This window comes from Ursus maritimus, unplaced genomic scaffold (genome assembly GCF_017311325.1).
Source record: "Ursus maritimus isolate PB19 unplaced genomic scaffold, ASM1731132v1 scaffold_16, whole genome shotgun sequence".
NCBI classification, from domain to species: domain Eukaryota; kingdom Metazoa; phylum Chordata; class Mammalia; order Carnivora; family Ursidae; genus Ursus; species Ursus maritimus.
The window spans coordinates 50,069,756-50,087,542 of NW_024424008.1; the positions used below are offsets into that span (position 1 = coordinate 50,069,756).

Genomic DNA, 17,787 nt, shown 5'->3' on the forward strand with positions numbered 1-17,787 from the left:
TTCCCTGGGGAAGCCTGGAGCTGCTGCCTGGCCGAGCTCAGAGAGCTGCCACCCACCCCGCCCCAGGCCCACCACCCCGCGTGCCAACAATGCCCCTTTGTGGCGGCTTATCTCACTCCGACAAACAGGGCTACCGTTCTTGTCACAATCTTGTTAACAAGGAGGAGACACAAGCCTTTGGGGGGAGGGAGGGGAGTCGGCTGCGCTGGGGGAAGGAGGGGCCCACTCACCTCAAATGGGTACATGTAATCCTTTCAGAAACAAAAGATGAGAGCTCCTGAGCCAGGAGGCTCCCCTCTCCTCTGACAAGTGGGTTTGTAGAGCCCTCAAGAGCCTTCAGGGTATCGGTTGTCCCCTGGAAAGTCCTCCCCCAAGGGGGCAAAGAGGGGGACATCCAGAAAACCCTTTCAGCCTGCCCGGAGCATCCTAATTAGCAAAAAGCTCAGTGCAGATCCTAACGAGAATTCAGTTAGACTCTCAGAAGGACTTCCTGAAAAAGTGAACTTCTTCCTTGGAGATAGTGAAGAACCACAGGACTTTGCTGCCCTTCTTCCAGTCGTATTGGCTTTAAGATGGTCCTCCCGGTGGCCAAGGAAGGACCAGAGGGCGTGTACTAGAATGGGAGGTGGAAGAGGGTCATCGGCCCTGTCTGTAGCTCTTCCCCCAGACCACGTGTGAGAATCACCCAGGTGGGGGTGGCTCTTAAGGAATTCTGCCCCTGGTCCCCACACTGGACCAATTAAATCAGAGCCTCTGGGCATGGGGACTGTGCCATAAGATTTTTTTTTTTTTTAACTCTCCAGGTAATTTGTACATGTAGCCAGGCCTGAGGACCTCCTTGACCCTCTCCTCCAGGCCTCCCACCTAAGAGAGCAGAATAGCCTAACCCCTTGGTCTCCTGGCTCCCAGACCAGTCTTCTCCCCCCAGTATTCACTGCATTTCTCTTCAGAGAAGCCGGGCCCTTTGCGCTCCCATTCCTGGCTACCTGCATCCCTGTTCCCTGCACTGTTCTGGCCAGTGTCACATTGTGGGTAAAACCATAGGCACCTGGGCTAAGTCCTGCCTCTGCCACTTGCTAACTGTGTGACCTTGGGCAGTTTACTTCTCTAAGCCTCAGTTTCCCCGTTGGAAAAGTGGAAACCAAAACAAGGTGGTCGGGGATTCAGCAAATTGATACACCTAGAAGAACACGGGACAGAGCTGGCCCACAGGCAGCCCTCAGCAGTGGAAAACACCGGGAGGACTACAGACTCTGGCCCACAAATGGGGTGGAGAGGGGCCCCTGGCTTCCTTTCCAAATGCAACATTCCTTGCCTTTTTCACATTTGATCCGGCCTCTCCCAACAGCCAGTGGCATTTCCGTCCTATTTCTTCCACATTCTCCTTCCCACACACTCTGCTCCTCTCCTTTGGGTATTCATAACTGAATCTTCCCTCCCTGGTGACTTGGGGACTTGTCAGAAACACCAGCTGAGCTCCAATCACCAGGCGGAAGAGAGGGAGGGAGACAGAGACAGAGGAAACCTGACTCACTGCCAGCTAAGTCCTGCCCCCAGCCCCCGGCCCGGCCCTGCAGCCTCGCCTAGCCTTCTGGCCCTGCCAGCCCAGCCCCACTCTGGTTTCCAGGCTCCTTCTGCACTCCTCCAGGATTCATCTGCACTACGTCATCCCCACAGCTCCCCGCTCCTGGGATAAAGCCCAGAGTGGGAGAAAAATCAACCAGGCAGAAGGAGAAGGCTGGACTGAAACCAGAGGAAAGGGAGCTAATGACTTGTCAGGGGACCTGGGGCTTGATCTCCTTCCTGCCGCTTACCAGCTGTGTGACCTTAGACAAACCACTTAGCCTCTCTGAGCCTCCACTTCTTCCTGGTAATGTAGGGGCTAATAACCCCAGGCCAGCTCCTCAACAAGAGTGAAAGTCCTCACAAAGGACGCTGCAGGGCTATGAGAGCTGCAAGGAGCAGACCTGTGAAGTGGGGCCCAGAGAAAGGCAGCTGGAGGAGCAAGGGAGGGGCCGAAGAGACGTGGTTGACAATCCCCATGGCAGCCTCTAGGCGCCCCAGAACCCCATCTCCAAGCCTGGGGTTGGTCGGAAAGTCTGGGGATGCTAGGGGTGAGCAAGGAAGCAGAGCTGTCTCACGGTGTTTTAAAAATCTATCAGCCTCTCACATCAAATTAAAATGTAAATAGCAGCTGGTCTGGGCAGGACCTCGGGGGTGACAGGAGCCGGCCTGTGAGTAATTTCACAGACGGGAACCGGTTACATCAGATTCTGACAACTGTCTTGTTTCTGAAATTGATTTCCTCTCCCCTCGCTTGCTGCCCCAGGAGGGTCCTGGAGCGAGGGGAGGGGGTGATTCCACTCAGTCTGGTGCCTTCCTCCTCTCCGTGGCGCCTGCCAAGAAGGCCTCGGCGGAACCAGGAGGAGAAAATCTGAAATTTCTGCATGGCTGTAAGGCAGTGGCCTGGGTGCCAAAGGCCCAGCAAGGCTCCTCCCTGCCCTGGAGTGAGTCTAACCGTGGACCTAAGCAGGTAGACCCAGGGCACTGGTGGGGAACAGGAGAGGTAGGAGTCCTGCACTTGGGAGCTTTCCACAAATGTGCCGAGTCCTCAACAGAGATGCTTCTGTCCTGGGGAGTCTCCCAGCCAGAGACAAGGGTACAAGGACCCTGCAATGTATGGCATGCATGACACCAGGGATCCCGCTCAGTGCCCATAGGAGGGACAACTGCAATGACATGGCGTGTCAGGGAGTCATCTGTGGCCTCTACCAGGCTTGCCCCAACTTGGTTGTGCATAGTGCCAGGCACGGTACCCGGTGCTGGGGCTATAAGCTTTGAGCTAGACTGGCTCGGTTCACACAGGACTTCCTATGGGACCCCGGGGAAATACCCTACCGTCTCCACCTAAAGGGCCATACTGGAAGGAGCTATGTATTAGAGGCGGCTGGCCTACATGGGTCTCCTTGATGCCTCTAGGCCCAGCCCCTCCCTGTTCCCAAGTCCCCAGAGAATCTCCCCCTGCACCCCTCTTTGTAAAAAGAAATTAGGTTTCCCTGGCTGTTAATTGAATTACACTGCAGGAAAGCAGAGAAATTGTATCTCATTAAAGCCTCCTGTGTCCTATTGGAGCATCATGTTGCCTATGTGGCTGCTATTAGCATTTGTCACAGAGGACTCAGCCCTGTGCGTACAATCCCTTCCTCTCCTCCCCTGCTGAGCCCCTAAAGCTGCCGTCCCTGATGCCCGCCCTGGGAGGGTCCTGCCCACCACGGAGAAGCCCCAGCTCTTTGGGGACAGCTAACTTCCATTTTCCAAAGCCAGAGACTCCGTGCATGCACGACAGACAGACAGACGACAAGAAGTGGCCTTCCCCTGCCACCCCAGTAGCAGGGGCTTACAGAGGGAAGAACTGCCTTCTGGAAGCCTCGGTCTCCTCATTTGAAAAATGGGGATAATAAGACCTCTCACGGTTGTCGCTGAGGGGGGATCATGGAGCAATAAGCCAAGAGGCAAAGCATCTAGCTTATTGCCTGCTCCATCATGGGCATCCCAGGCCCGGGGAGGCCACAGAGCTTGCTCAAGAAACACGGCAGGACCCAGGCTTTGGAGCGGGAATAGGGACAGGACCTACTTCACATGAGTTAGTTCAGTTAAAGTCCTAGAATATTGCCAACACATGGTACGTGGTAAGTGTACAGTAAAAGGTAATCATAAAAGTGTGTGTGTGTGTGTGTGTGTGTGTGTAGAGGGAGGGCGCACTTAGGCAATGCCAGGCTGTGGGTCGATGTGCCTTAGACAACCACATCTGGGTACCGACATGCCGCTGACAGTGGCATCATGTTATGTGTCTGTGACACCGTGTGTGAGTGTGGGGTGAGGACGTCAGAGCACAGGCAGTTACGGTGACTGTGTTTGCAGCTTTGGGGTGTGTTTTTATCACTGATTGTGTATGTGTGTGTGTGTTCCTGTAGGTAGGTGACTGAACATGAACATCTCTAGGGAATTCTTGGGGGGTCTGCCTTCAACCCAAAAGCCCTCTGGGGCGCAGCTGAGCCTCGGTGCTGTGAGGGTTCAGGTTCACTTGTGTTGATGACTGTGATTCAGTGGAGCGGAGACCTCGTGATCCAGAGCACGGAGCAAACAGGAGGCGGGGGGAAGAGGAGAGCAGGTGGGGCAGGGCACCGGCCGCCCTGGACCCCCCTCTCTGAGGGGGCTGTCTTGTGAAGCCCATCTGCACAGCAAGAGAGGGCCAGGGGCCCCAGTCTGTGGGCACAGGAGGGCACTGTGGCTCTTGGAGGCCAGGGACCGGGCAGGGGAAGGGGCACAGGGATAGAGTTCTCCGTTCTGGTGTGGGCAGGGAGACTGCGTAGGGCAGAGAGAAGAGAGAAGGCAGGTTCCCTGCTTCTTGCTGAGGACAGAGGGCTCAGGACTCCTCTATGCGAGGAGAAGGGTATGCTGATTCACAGAATTGCCTCCCGAAACAGTGGGCTGGCTTCTCAGACCATCTTTCCCTCTCTTCAGAGACCCAGACTCCCCCAAGGACAAGGTCGTCCAGTCCTGCTGGGATCTCCTCTACTGTGCCTGAGATTGCCGGCCTCTAGTGCAGGGACTCACTGCCTCCCACTGCAGCCCTTTCCCTAAACAGCGAAAACTACCAGCAGATTCCTTCTCAGGCCAAAGAGGAGGTCTGTCCTTCTCCCTTTATCAAAGAGCTCTTGTGTTTTATCCCCAACCCACTTCCTGCAAGTTATAGATTCCCAGTTTTCACCCATTCTTCAAATAGCACGGTTTGAAATGTGCCTATCTTCCTGGTCACACTCCAGCTTGTTAATGTCCTCCATTAAGGGGAGTGCCCAGGACAAGCCCTCGTGAGTCACCTGGAGTTTGTGCTTATAATGGTAGAGGACTGGGGATTCGTTCTCCCAGCATTGTCTTACCTTCCACCTCCGGGGTTACAGCTCTGTGTGGTAAGCACTGCCCTCTGCCATCAGACCGCCTCTCAGATGCCCTGCTGTTCACTAGCTGCTGGACCCATGAGCAGATCGCTTTCCTGTGTGCCCTCAGTTTCTTTATGTGTAAAACGAAGGGCGTGGGTAGATGCCCCACACCCGTGCCGTTCAGCAGAAACCAAACCCGAGCCACACGTGTAATCTGAACGCTTCTCGTTGTCACATGTTCAAAAAGTAAAAGGAAACAGCTGAGATTCATTGTAATAGTATACAGTCGACCCTTGAACAACACAGGGGGTAGGGGTGCCAACCCCTCAATGCAGTAAAAAATCCAAATAGAACTAAATCTAATGACTAACAGCCTACTGTAGACCGGAAGCCTTACCGATAACATTAACAGTTGATTAACACCTGTTTGTGTGTTGCATGTATACGTATGCGTTGTATGTATTCTCTGCTGTATTCTTACAGTAAAGTCATCTAGAGAAAAGCAAATGTCATTAGGGAAATCATAGGAAGAAAAAATACATTTACACTGCTATTCAAACCCGGGTTGTTGAAGGGTCAACTGTATTTTATTTAACTCGATGTAACCAATGTAAAATTATTAATGATACATTTTACATTATTGTTTTCTTCCTATGTGTTTGAAGCCCAGTGTGTGTCTACCCCCACAGCACATCTCAGTTGTGCAGAGGCCCCATTTCAAGTGCCCCGTAGCCCACGTGGCTCGTAACTGCTGTATTGAACATTGTCTGGGCTCTGCGACTCTAGGGCTCCGTGATTCTGTGGAATAGCCTGGCAAGTCACATCTTCGGGAGGTCCTGTGTTTATCTGATGCTTATCTTGGACAAGAAGAAGGGCAGGAGAGCCCTCGGGGTTCTCAAGCAGCTGCCCTGTAGCAGGCACTTTACCTATGTGGGCACTCTTTGCCCCTGTGACAACTCTGCAGGGGGCGATAGCCTGGCTTCATATCACAGGTGATGAAGCTGAGGCTCCCAGAAGTTGACCATAGTGTGTTGAAGGCTACATAGCTGGTGAAGACACAAGTAGAACCCACACCTGCCAATCCCTTCAAGCTGGTGGGGAGCCACAGAAGCAGTCTCCTCTTCTTAGATGGGCTCCCCTGAACATGCTCTGAGCTTTGAGGCCGTGGGGACAGCATTGGGTTGTGTTGCATAATGCTCGTTGCAATAACAGTGGGGAAGGGAACCCACCCCAGGCCCCAGATGTGGTTGTTACTCAGAGCTAAAGGACCAAGTGGGATCTCTGGAGGTCTCTGGTTGCCCCCATGTCTGTCTCTTTGAACACACATGATTGGGAAGACTCCCTGAGGTGAGACTGACATGTATGGATGCGCAGGTTGTGCACTGCTCAAAGGCACATAGCCTAAGGGGCAAGTGCAGTCTGAAACCCAGTTCCTGCTCCACTGGCCAAACTATGGCTCTTGGCACCAGGTTGCATGCAGCCAGAAGGGTGCCTTTATTTATTTTTTTTTTAAAGATTTTATTTATTTATTTGACAGAGATAGAGACAGCCAGAGAGAGAGGGAACACAAGCAGGGGGAGTGGGAGAGGAAGAAGCAGGCCCATAGCAGAGGAGCCTGATGTGGGGCTCGATCCCGTAACGCCGGAATCACGCCCTGAGCCGAAGGCAGACGCTCAACCGCTGTGCCACCCAGGCGCCCCAGAAGGGTGCCTTTAAAATTCACACACGTGCCCTGCACAGGCTAGCCCAGCACTGCCTAGAGAGCAAAACAGAGAGGTGCCGCAAGTTTCTTGCTCTGATGCAGAGCCTTGAAGTCCTTCCAGAGAAAGACTCTTCGTTTCCCCCTACTTCCTCAGGCCTCTGACCTCTGCTGAGACTTGACCCTGTTCCCACCCCCACACGTGCGCGCACACACACACACACCCCTCTGCATGGACATCCCCCAGCTCCTCCATGGTTTCAGCAGCATCTCAGAAGCAGAACTCTTCTTCCCCAGGAAGGCCTTGGGGCTTGGCCCGCCCGGGGGGTCCCTGGCCCCCATCTCTGACCATTCACAGCCCCGGGGCCCTGCCCCCACACCCCTGCATTTCAATCCTCCAGAGCGTAAGTAGAGGCATCTGCAATGCAAGGCCCGACTTGTTGATGTAAAATCTTACTCTATATTCTACCCAGGTTTATACGAGTGAATTATGCAAATCTTTGATGGAAAATATTCCTCCACACATCCTTGAGAGTGTAAAACCTTAGTCAATAATTCATACTTGGATGTCTCTGACTGCAGGCTTTTTCTTCATTATAACTTGCATCTCGTTATTTTTCTTCTGCGTTTTATTGTATATCCTGGTGTAATGCTGTGCATTATAAAATTTATCTGCTTCATTATTTGATGAGCTGGGGCTGAGGATTGGCTGAGAGGCTGGCGCAGGGGCTGGGGCCAGGGCTGCCCTCCGTGTCAAGTCCCGTATGACAGTAGACAGAGGAGGTAGCCAGCTGCACAGTGTGACTTCAGGGGTGCCAGACACGGCCCTTCATCCCCCACACCTGCCCCAGATGTCTCCTCGCCCGGCGACAGGTGTCTCAGGACACATCGTTACTGCATGGCTTCCTTTGTCCTTAGAAGTCAGGTGACCCAGGAGACGTTGCTGGGAAGAACTTTGTCTGAGTAGGTCTTTAAAGCTGGAGGGGAGAGAAGTCCTGAGAACACGGGGAGGGAAAGAAAGGGTCAGCCACTAAAGGAGAGCAGGGACACCGTGCCCCAGAGGGGAGCTGGGGGCTGGTTGGACAGAGGAGACAGGGAGCTCTCTTGCACAGTTGCACAAGCAGGCTGGTGGTGGGGTATGTGAGCCGCAGCTTTGCAGAATTCAGCGTGAGGAGTGGTCCTCTCCCCACCATGCTTGGGGGCGGGAAGGGGGAATGGTGTCTGATTCTCACCGTCTGACAGGCGAGCACTGCCCAGCCCAGTGTGTGGGCTCCAGGATGGCTAATGGGCACTCATGCGGGGTAAGAGCCCCTGGGGACCTGTACTGTGAGAGGCAGGTTTTCCCAGGAAGGTAGTGAGGGAAAGGCAAGGACAAGGACAGTCTTCCAGCTGCATCAGACCCCTCACCTTTCTGGGGTCTGCCTCTGCTGGAGGGGGTCGCACTGGCTAGGGTACCCTTTCCTCCCCATGGACACCGTGCTGGGTCTGGTGTGCATTTCCCCAGCATAGTACTTACCATTCTGTGCTGGAATTGCTAGTTTTGTTGTCTGAAACTCCTTGAGATCCCATTTGTCCTATTTACTTAAAACCCAGCACAAGGCCTGGCACATAATAGGTGCCCAAAAATGCTTGTAAAATGGCTGGATGGTGCCTTCCCAGATAGCCCTCAGTCACAGGTAATTTCTCCTAATACCTCTGTGCAGCACTCTTCAGATCGTCCTCATTTTCGTGTTGCTCATGCAGGTGTCTTGCTCCCCCTCCCTTCTCCCCCTCTCTCCCCTCCCCCTCCTCCCAGGCAAAGACCCTGGCTCACATCATGTGTGCCCCCCCCCAAGCCTGGCTCTGTGCCATGTAATGGCATAGGCGCTCGATGCGTATTTGTTGAATTGGATGGAGGAGAACGGGGGCAGGATTTCGCTGGCAGCCAAGACCATCTTTCCCTCTGCTCCTCTCCTCCTGCTGCTGCTGGCCAAGGTGCTCAGGCCCACAAGAGATAGCCCAGGTCAAGATCTAGGTGCTTCTTTTCAGGGCAGAGGGAGGGGTCTCGTGATAGCCAGCTGGGGCCTTGGTTGCTTCATGGTGATTTTCCCAGGTCAGCAGTGGGGGTGGCAGTGGGGAGGGTCACAGACTGGTTAGCACTGCCTGGGGGGGGGGGGGACCTTAATCACAGAGATGCTGGCCAGGCTTTTCTGTTGCATTCTGTTGGGAAGAACGGGAGAGTTTCTCTGCAGTTTGAGAGGAGCAAACCCACTGAGCCACAGCCTTGTAGAGAGCCTGAGCCATGAGCACAAGGCAGAGGCCCCTGTGCTTTAGAGCAGGCCTCCTAACCTGGGGTCCAGAGACCACCCCCGCCCCCAGAAAGTCCATGAATCTGATTCAAGGAGTCCATGAATTTGGGTCGGAAAAGAGCACATCTTTTCTTCCACTAACTTATAACTGAAATGTCGTATTTCCTTCCATTTTGACTATAAACAACAAAGCCCGACAGTAGCAGGACCTGGGGCTCTTGCGGGGAGAAATCCACAGATGTTTCCATACCGCCGTTGCTGCATGTGTTGCCAGATATCATTCGTGCTCAGCGCTGTTGCAGAATTGAGCTACTCTAACTCAGCCCTAGATCGTATTTGATAAAGAGTAATAAAAAACATATATTGATGTGTGATATACTATATGAAAAGTTTGCTTTTGAAGGTTTTTAATATTTGTATAACCATACTTCAATATATCTGGTTTCCTTTGTAATTCCATGTATATTGTGCATTTTAAAGCATTCCGGAGAGGGGTCCACGGAATATGAGAATCCCTGGTGAAGAGAGAGGCCACTCCAGTCATGGGTGGGAGGGGGAAAGGGAGACAGGCAAGTGGGGTTTCCTACAGCACCGCCCCACAGGCTTGATTAGACCCTGTCCCCGGGGCTGAGGCACTCCGTGGGGAGGGGCAGCGGGGGCGGGGCCTCTGTGCAGGGCCCACGCCCCTCCCCCAGCCTGGCCTCCCCCTTACTGGGGCCTCCTGCACCTCCTCCCCTCCCCAGTCCCAGCCATGATCACCTCCCATCCCAACACCACCATCGCCATCAAGGGTCACGCGAAGGAGCTCAACTGCACGGCGCGGGGTGAGAGGCCCATCATCATCCGCTGGGAGAAGGGGGACACGGTCATCGACCCCGACCGAGTCATGCGGTACGCCATCGCTACCAGGGACAACGGCGACGAGGTTGTCTCCACGCTGAAGGTGAGCGACCATGCCCCAGTCTCAGGGGGACCCCAACTCTCAGAAAGTGGGGATCCCACAGTTTTACATCTGTATCTAATGGAGGTAAATGGGGATCCGGGAGCCCCTCCCCCAACCCCAAAAAGCACCTTCCCTTTCCTGCCTATTCAGGAACCTCTGCCTTAGAACCGCACTGTCTCCTTCCTGACAACCCCACAGCCATTAAATGTGTGGAACCCTCAGCCCTTCTCCCTTTTCTGGAACCCCTGGTCTCCATCCTCCCTCCCGGACCCCTTAGCTCCTCCCTCCCTCTGGGACCCCTCTGTTCCTCCCCTTCTCCTGGGACCCCTCAGTTCCTCCCCTTCTCCTGGGACCCTTAGCCATTCCCTCCCTCTTGAGACCCCTCAGCTCTTTCCTCCCTTCTGAGACCCCTCAGCCCCCTTTCCCCTCTCTCCTGGGACCCCTCAGCTTCTTTCTTTCTTCCTCCTGGACCCCCTCAGCCCCTTCATGCCTGGACTCTTCCAACCTCCATCCTTGGAACTTTCTGGGAAGAGGAGACCTTAACAAAGCACCTTATGTGTCCCCCTCCCAGAAGAAGTGGCCTTGCTGATCCCCACAAGAGTGGATTCCCTTCAGCAGACAAGTTCTAAAACACTCTCCCCATTTCCTCCCTCTCTCCCCATCCTCTGCCCCTGCTGGCCACCTCCCAGCTCAAGCCAGCTGACCGTGGGGACTCTGTGTTCTTCAGCTGCCATGCCATCAACTCATATGGGGAGGACCGGGGCTTGATCCAACTCACTGTACAAGGTACCCTCACCTGTCCCACCATTCCTAACCCCTTCCCCAGGGAGCCAGGTGCCCACTGCTGACTCTACCTCAAGGACAGGGGCATCACCCACGCCATGGTGGAGGACGATGGGAAATGGCCTCTGGGAAGAGCCTTCCTCCACTCTCCCTTCTGGCCAGAGTGGAGCAATAAGGGCCCTTCCAGGCACACTTCAGACAGCAAGGTTTACTATGGCCACAATCCCTGTGGAACACATTGCTGCTTCCAGAAGTGGAGCTATCTGGGTTTGTGGGCCCAGACCCTGGAGGAGATGAGAGAAGAGAGAGTCGAGTTGGGAAAAGTTGGGAGCTCTTCACAGAGGACAAACAGGCTATGACGTCAGAGGAAATCCCTACAAGAGGGCCTGTCCTCCCCAGGCCAAGGAAGAGAGGGTAACAAAGCAGGAGACCAAGCTTGGTCCCCTCTCTGGCTCTGAGCCCTGCTGCTGGGCATCCCAGTTCCACCTGGCCCAGACCCCTGGGTTCAAGGCTCTTGGGTAGACCACAGTTGTCACCAACCCCCCCAGGGATACAGCAGAACGCTGGTCTTCTCTGGAGATGGGCAGGAGGCCACGCTCTCTGCTGCCGTCCTCACTTCTGCTCCTTTCATCTGCCACTCCGCAGAGCCCCCTGACCCCCCAGAGCTGGAGATCCGGGAGGTGAAGGCCCGGAGCATGAACCTGCGCTGGACCCAGCGGTTCGACGGGAACAGCATCATCACGGGCTTCGACATTGAATACAAGAACAAATCAGGTAGGGTGAAGGCTCAGCCCTCCACGGCTCCTGTTCCCATGCCCAGCCTGTGCCCCTCTAGTGGGATAGTCCCTGAGCCTCCGAGCTGCCCATCTAAGGCAAACACACCAGCACCCACCAGTGTATGAGCCCTTGTGGCTTCCTAAGGGAGGGACTCTGGTTGGGCTAAGAATTCTGAGAGAGGGGCAGATGGAACCCCAATTGATAGGGAGGGAGTGTCAGCCCCTTCTTTCCAGGACTGTCCCCGGACCAAGATCCACAAGGTGGTCTGACTTAAAGCAGTGGAAAGGCCCAGAGCTAAGGGGCTATGGGCTGTGTCTGTGGGGTCAGAGACATCATGGGTTTGGCTAGGTCATCTGGGCACTCCTGGTTTGGGATGATGCAGATGCTTGGGGGTCAGAGAGCTGGTCCTTGCTGGTCTCTGGGAGATGGAAAAGCCTAGATCTAAGTATTGTCCTCCTAGTAGCCCTTCAGAGCCCTCCCCTGGGACCCTCGCTAGCCTCCATGAGGCTGCCTGCCACTGTGAGGCCCTATGGAGCAGAGTGAACGATGGGCCCCCAGGTCTCTGGGGAAATGGGGAAGGAATGGCAAGGAGGGGGCCTCAGAGGGGACAAGAGGCCCAGAGTGGACCAAGCCACAAAAGAGATGCAGGGGTTCGTGTTTGTGTCTGTGTGACTGTCTCTGGAAGGTATGTGAGAGTGGGCCACGGGGGTTCCCCTGAGAGGGCACCTGGGGACCCTGACATGCAGGTGAGAGGAAAACCTTCTTCTCATTCTGGATGCTTTTGTACACTTGAATTCACATTCGCTTATATAAGCTTTTCAAAACAACTTAAAAATCAAACGCCACAAAAGCGTCTGGAGGACTCAGCCCGCCCCAGCCCCCCTCTGCCACCAACTCCAGCTCATTTTCCAGGTCTTAGGGCAGATCCAACGTTCTGTTTTTCCTGAGGCCTTCCAGACCCTTCCTCTGGTCCTTAGCACAGCATGTGGTCAGTGGCTGGCTGGGTGTCCTCTCCTCTGGAGGGACTGAGTCCTGGTCCCTGCTGTCTTCCCAGCACCTGGTACATGGCCCACCACGTGGTGGGCGCTCAGCAGAGTGAGTCAAAGTGAGACGCGGCAAAGCAAACCTCTGAGCTGCATATTCACCTTTTGAGAAGCAGCTCTGTCCAGGATACTGGGTCAGTCACCTCTGATACATGGTTCTACAGAGTTCTACATCTCTGATACGGGTTCTACGGCTACCCTCAGAAGCTTACGGTCTGGCTGGAGAGGAAAGTCAGGTGGCAGCCGGCCACCCAGGAGTCCGCCCTGAGTGCAGGAGGAAGGTGGCCGAGAGGAGGGGCCACCACTCACAGGGGCAAGAGGGAAGTATCTCTCTTGTCCCTGTAGATGTGGCATTGAGAGCTAGGACTCGAGGACTGAGAGGTGATGGGCCTGGATTCCAGAAAGGGGAAGGGCAGAGCCCGAGTGGGGTGCAGAGGGCTCTCAGATATAGTTCTTTTTTTTTTTTTTAAGATTTTATTTATTTATTTGACAGAGAGAGACAGCCAGAGAGAGAGGGAACACAAGCAGGGGGAGTGGGAGAGGAAGAAGCAGGAACCTAGCGGAGAAGCCTGATGTGGGGCTCGATCCCAGAACGCCGGGATCACGCCCTGAGCCGAAGGCAGACGCTTAAAGCTTAACGACTGAGCCACCCAGGCGCCCCTCTCGGCTACAGTTCTTGGGCAATCAGACTAAATGTGTTCTGGGGCCAGGTTGGGAGGGGGCCTCTGGGCTGAGATTTTACTTTGTTGGGGAAGGTCACTGAGAGCCACTGATAGTGCCTGAGCCCCCAGGGAGAGATCAGGGTACCATGGCACCCTGGAAAGATTCATCTGGTGTCCGTGGAAGAACGGGTATCTGGGAAGTGAGCAAGGAGGCTGCTGCGGGCTGCGGCTGGGAAGAGGTGAGGGGCAGCCGGGCATCGGCAGAGACACAGGGCCCAGAGGGGAGAGGAGGCCGACTGTGTTCATCTCACGCCTCAAGACTTCCTGAGGCTGGCCCGGGAGCCAGAGAGGAAGGGGCGGGTCTGCAGGCCACATCCCCGCATAGTGGTTTGCGCCCCATCTCCCTTCCAGGTTGCCATGGCTGGCGGGGCTCTGCTCCGTTGTTGTCGGAGGTGGGGAGTGGATGCCTGGCTTGTCACTCGCACCTCTGCCCCCCTGCTCCTGGTAGCTGCCTCCCGGCCCTCCTCCCCCATGCTGCCCCAAGCCCGTTCGCCCCCACGGACCACGCTCTAATGTGTGCAGACCTTTCCTGGGGCACCACGGAGCCAGGCGAAGCTGAGAATGTCACACATCTGGAGAGCAGTGCCGGAGAGGCAGGCAGGAAAGACGCTACTTTCGGGGCACATCCACGTCTTCCCCAACCCCCCTCCGGCTCTCCTGCAAGATGAGAAACTGCCAGACCCTACCCCAGAGCTGGGGGTACCGGGATGGGTGGGCAGAGTGGAGGGAGGGGTAGCAAAGACTCTCCCTTCAATATGGGCTTTGCACCTGTAAAAAAAACAGATCACGGGCTCCAAGCATGGAGCAGCCGGCTGGTCCTTTCCCCTACCTTTGTGTCGAACGGCTCCAGACCATCCCGCCCCAGTGGGCATCTCTCCCCTCTCCCGGTGGGCATGTAGGGAATGGCGTTCCGCGGGAGCCGCAGGGACTTATGACCTGCACCCGGCAGAAGCCGGAGCACAGCGCGGCTTCCTCGTCTGTAAGGCGGGAATGGTAGCGCCCGTCTCGCAGGATTGTTGTGACGATGGAAGAGAAAGCGTCTAGCACAGTCCTGTGGCAAACCTTTCCTAAGCGTGAGCTCACTCACAAACCTCATGTGGCAATTTCTGGTCCTGTGGGGCTTGCAGGCTGAAATAGATGTCTGTCAGTCAGCAACATGGACTGAGTGCCAACAATGTTTTGCGGAATCACGCGGCAGCCATGTGGTAGGGGAAGGAAAAGAAATAAGAGGCAGAGTGCTGCCCTTGGAGCTTACAGTGCAGTTGGAGTGAGAACATACATTGCATACACACACACACACGTGCACGCCCTCAGAACCATTACGAAGCACTATCCAATCACACGTAACACACCACAAACTATATTACGTGATAACTAGAAAAGATATCCTAGGGAACAGGTGGGTGACTCAAAGGAAGGAGGGGGCTGGGCGCGTGCACGCACGTGTGTGTGTGTGTGTGTGTGTAAGTAGATCTTCTTCCCCACATGGGATAGTGGAACAAGAACAATTTTCAAAGCAGAAGACTTGGGTTGACCAAGTGTCGGAGCTGTGTGATCCTCAGCATGCTACTTTGGACATCTGTTTCTCAAATGGAGCCAACAAGCACGTCATTCTCAGAGTAGTTGTAAGGGTTAAGGGAGTGTTAAGACTTACGTGGAAGTGCTCAGCACAGAGCCTGGCACATCCTAACCCTCCATGGATGCCCATCCCGTGCCTCTGTTCTCCCTCTCTCACTCTCTTCCTCCTGCCCAGGACCACACCCATGCTGGGTCTGGACCAGCTGCTCCTGACCCCCTTCTTTGCCACAGTTTTGTCTTTGCCCGATTTTCTGCCATGTTGCTCGTCGTGCTAATTTTCCAAGGGAAATTACCAAGTCTGCCCTTTCTAAACCATCCCGCTCACGCTGACTTCTCCTGGCCCCAGGCAGTAGAGTAATAATACATGAATGCTGAATGATAAATAGCACCGTCCACACAAATCTATCAGATGGCGCGGTGCAGTTTTAAAAATGCAGACACTACATTTCACTTCTGTTCCCCAAGCAAGGAGCAGGGATGGGTTGGTTGAGCATGGCCCTCCAAGCCCAGAAGGCAGCCTCATGGTGCGACCTGCCAGCCACCATGGGGTGAGCCTGCCTGGTGCACCGGGTTGTTCTGTGTGAGCTGGAGCATGGCTGTTGGAGGGACTGGTGTTGGGATGTTGTGAGCTGTCGTTGTGACCCAGGGAACCTCCTCTCGGTGCTGCAGAGAAATTGCCATTGGTGGTGGGGGGGCGGGGCTTAGGGCCATGATGCAGGGAGGAAGTCAGAGATGCAGAATGGATTTGTTTCCCAAGCACGGGCAGATAAATGCTGCAGATGTGGCTTTTGTCCAAGCTGCTCCCCCTCTACAGCAAATGTGTCTCCTAAAAAACCAGAGGATCCGGGTCCCCTCCCGGCAAGCAGCCCACAGAGTAGAAGGCACTGACATCTCCCCAGCCACTTCCTTATTTTTTTTAAGAAGAATATTTTGCATCAGAAACCCTTTGATGAAGAAAGGGAGAGAGAGCCCTTAATGAAATATGTTAATCTGGGTAAGCCAGGCTCATATGAAAGGGAATATTAAAAGAGACAATATTCACCAAAGCCAGCTCAGTACTCTGAGAGAGCTGAAAAGGAAAGAGGAGAAAATAGGGCCCCTAATTTCAGCTATTCAGGGTCAGAGAGATGGCAGTGATCAAGTTTGGAAAATCAGCTAGAGGCCTTCAGATTTGACTCTGATGCATTAGCCTGGGAGGGTTGTGGGGAGAGAGTTTTTGTGCCAACATCAAAGATGATTTGGGAACACAAGATCAAATCCACCTGCAAATGACTGGTTTTTACAAGAGAAAAGGGGGCCACCCTCCCGTGATTGGCAGCCTGAGTGTGGCAAGGAAGGGAAAGGCAAGGCAAGGGTATTTGTTGTGACTACAAAATGCAGAGGAACTCCAAGTCCAAAGGAAAAGACAAAAAGGGGCTCTGATCTAACACCAACAGTGGGTTATAAGTGCCCAGCACATGCCAAGTGAGGGAGACAGGAAAAGATTTAGACGTGGTTCCTGCCTTCAGGGAGCTTAGCATCTCTTTGGGCAGTTGCTGCTGAAACGATGAGCCCTGGACAATAAAGAGGGCTGAAAATATGGTAGGAGTTCAGAGGAAAAGAGTGGTGAAAGATAAAGCCAGAAAGGTATACACCAGCCAGATGTTGCAGGGCCTCGGGTCATGTAAAGAAATTTTGTTGTCATCCCAAGAGCAAGGAAAAACTGTTGAAGAGTTTTATGCAAGGGGATGGCAGCATCAGATTTGTGTTAGAGGAGACCACTCTCAATGCCAAAATAGTGTTTGGCCTGTAAGAAGTGCTTGATCATATTTGTGGGATGAATGACAGCTGCAGTGTGGAGAACAGATGGAAGAGGGCACAGAGTGGGTTCTGGGAGGCTAGCTAGTTAGGATGTTATTTTCCTGGTCCAAGTGAGAGATGACAGTGGCTTGGCCCGGGGCAGGGATAGAGATGGAGAGGAATGGAGAGATTCAAAAGATACATGGAACACAAAAGCTATAAGACTTGATAGAGACAAGAGTCAAGAATAACACCTAGCATACCATGATCCCATGAGATAGGGACCCCAGGAAGGCGATGGGTTTATAGGATGTATGGTCAAGACTTCTGTCTTGGACATGTTGACTGTGGACCACAGTTGAAACATCCAAGAAAAGATGTCAAGGAAACAGCTGGCTATAAGAATCTTGAGTTCAAAGGAGACATCCAGCTGGACACAAATCTTTGAGTTATCTGTGTATAGATGGAAATAGAAGCCAAGTGTGGGAAAAGTCTATGAAGTTAGAGAAGGAGAAGAACATAAGATGGAGCCTGGAAGAACTCCATCTAACCATTAATGGTAGGGTGGGGAAGATATATCTGCAAAGCAGAGAGAGAAAAAATAGTCCAAAACATAAGAGAAAAGCCACAGAGTGTTTTATCAGGGAAGCCAAGGAGAGAGTGTTTCAAGAGGAAGAGAGAGGTCCAAGTGTTGAACACTCCTGAGAGGCCAGGTGAGAAATTGGGCTTGGTGACATGGGGGTCACGTGTACCATGGAGATAGAGTGCTGATATCATGAGGGGATGTGAGGAGTAAATGGTGAATGTTTACATTGTCCAGCACCACACCTGGTGCATCACAGATGCTTGGTAAATATTAGTACTTCTTCTCCACTGAAGTCAGCTGGTGTGCCCCACCCCCATACTCCCCCATGGCCCTGCTGAAGCCAACAGGTGCATGTAGTCCTCACTGGGGATGGCCCTAAAGCATCTGGGTCTAGTGGCTAGGCGGGCTTGTGTTTCTGGGCCCCATGGGTCTGAAACAATCAGAGAGACAATTTTTGGCAGGCTCTCACCCCCAGGATACTGCACAGACACCAGACTGAAACCCATGCCAGTCTTCCTGTGAAGAAGGCCTATTTACTTGTCCTGGAGCTTCAACCTGAGGAGGAGGCTTCAGGTCACATCTAGAGACTACTGAAATGTTCTAAGGGAATGTGGGCTGGGGGGATGCCATCTTTGTGCTTTTCCTTGGC

The 17,787-nt window shown here is 53.8% G+C and overlaps 1 protein-coding gene across 1 annotated transcript in view; it reads left to right on the plus strand.

The window, feature by feature from the left end:
* Positions 1-17,787, plus strand: part of DSCAML1 (DS cell adhesion molecule like 1) — a 317,264-nt gene that overhangs the window by 252,839 nt on the left and 46,638 nt on the right. Inside the window, exons 10-12 of the mRNA XM_040631180.1 lie at positions 9,671-9,870; positions 10,560-10,656; positions 11,299-11,427. Coding sequence (XP_040487114.1) covers positions 9,671-9,870; positions 10,560-10,656; positions 11,299-11,427 — 426 coding nt within the window. The remainder of the gene's footprint in view (positions 1-9,670; positions 9,871-10,559; positions 10,657-11,298; positions 11,428-17,787) is intronic.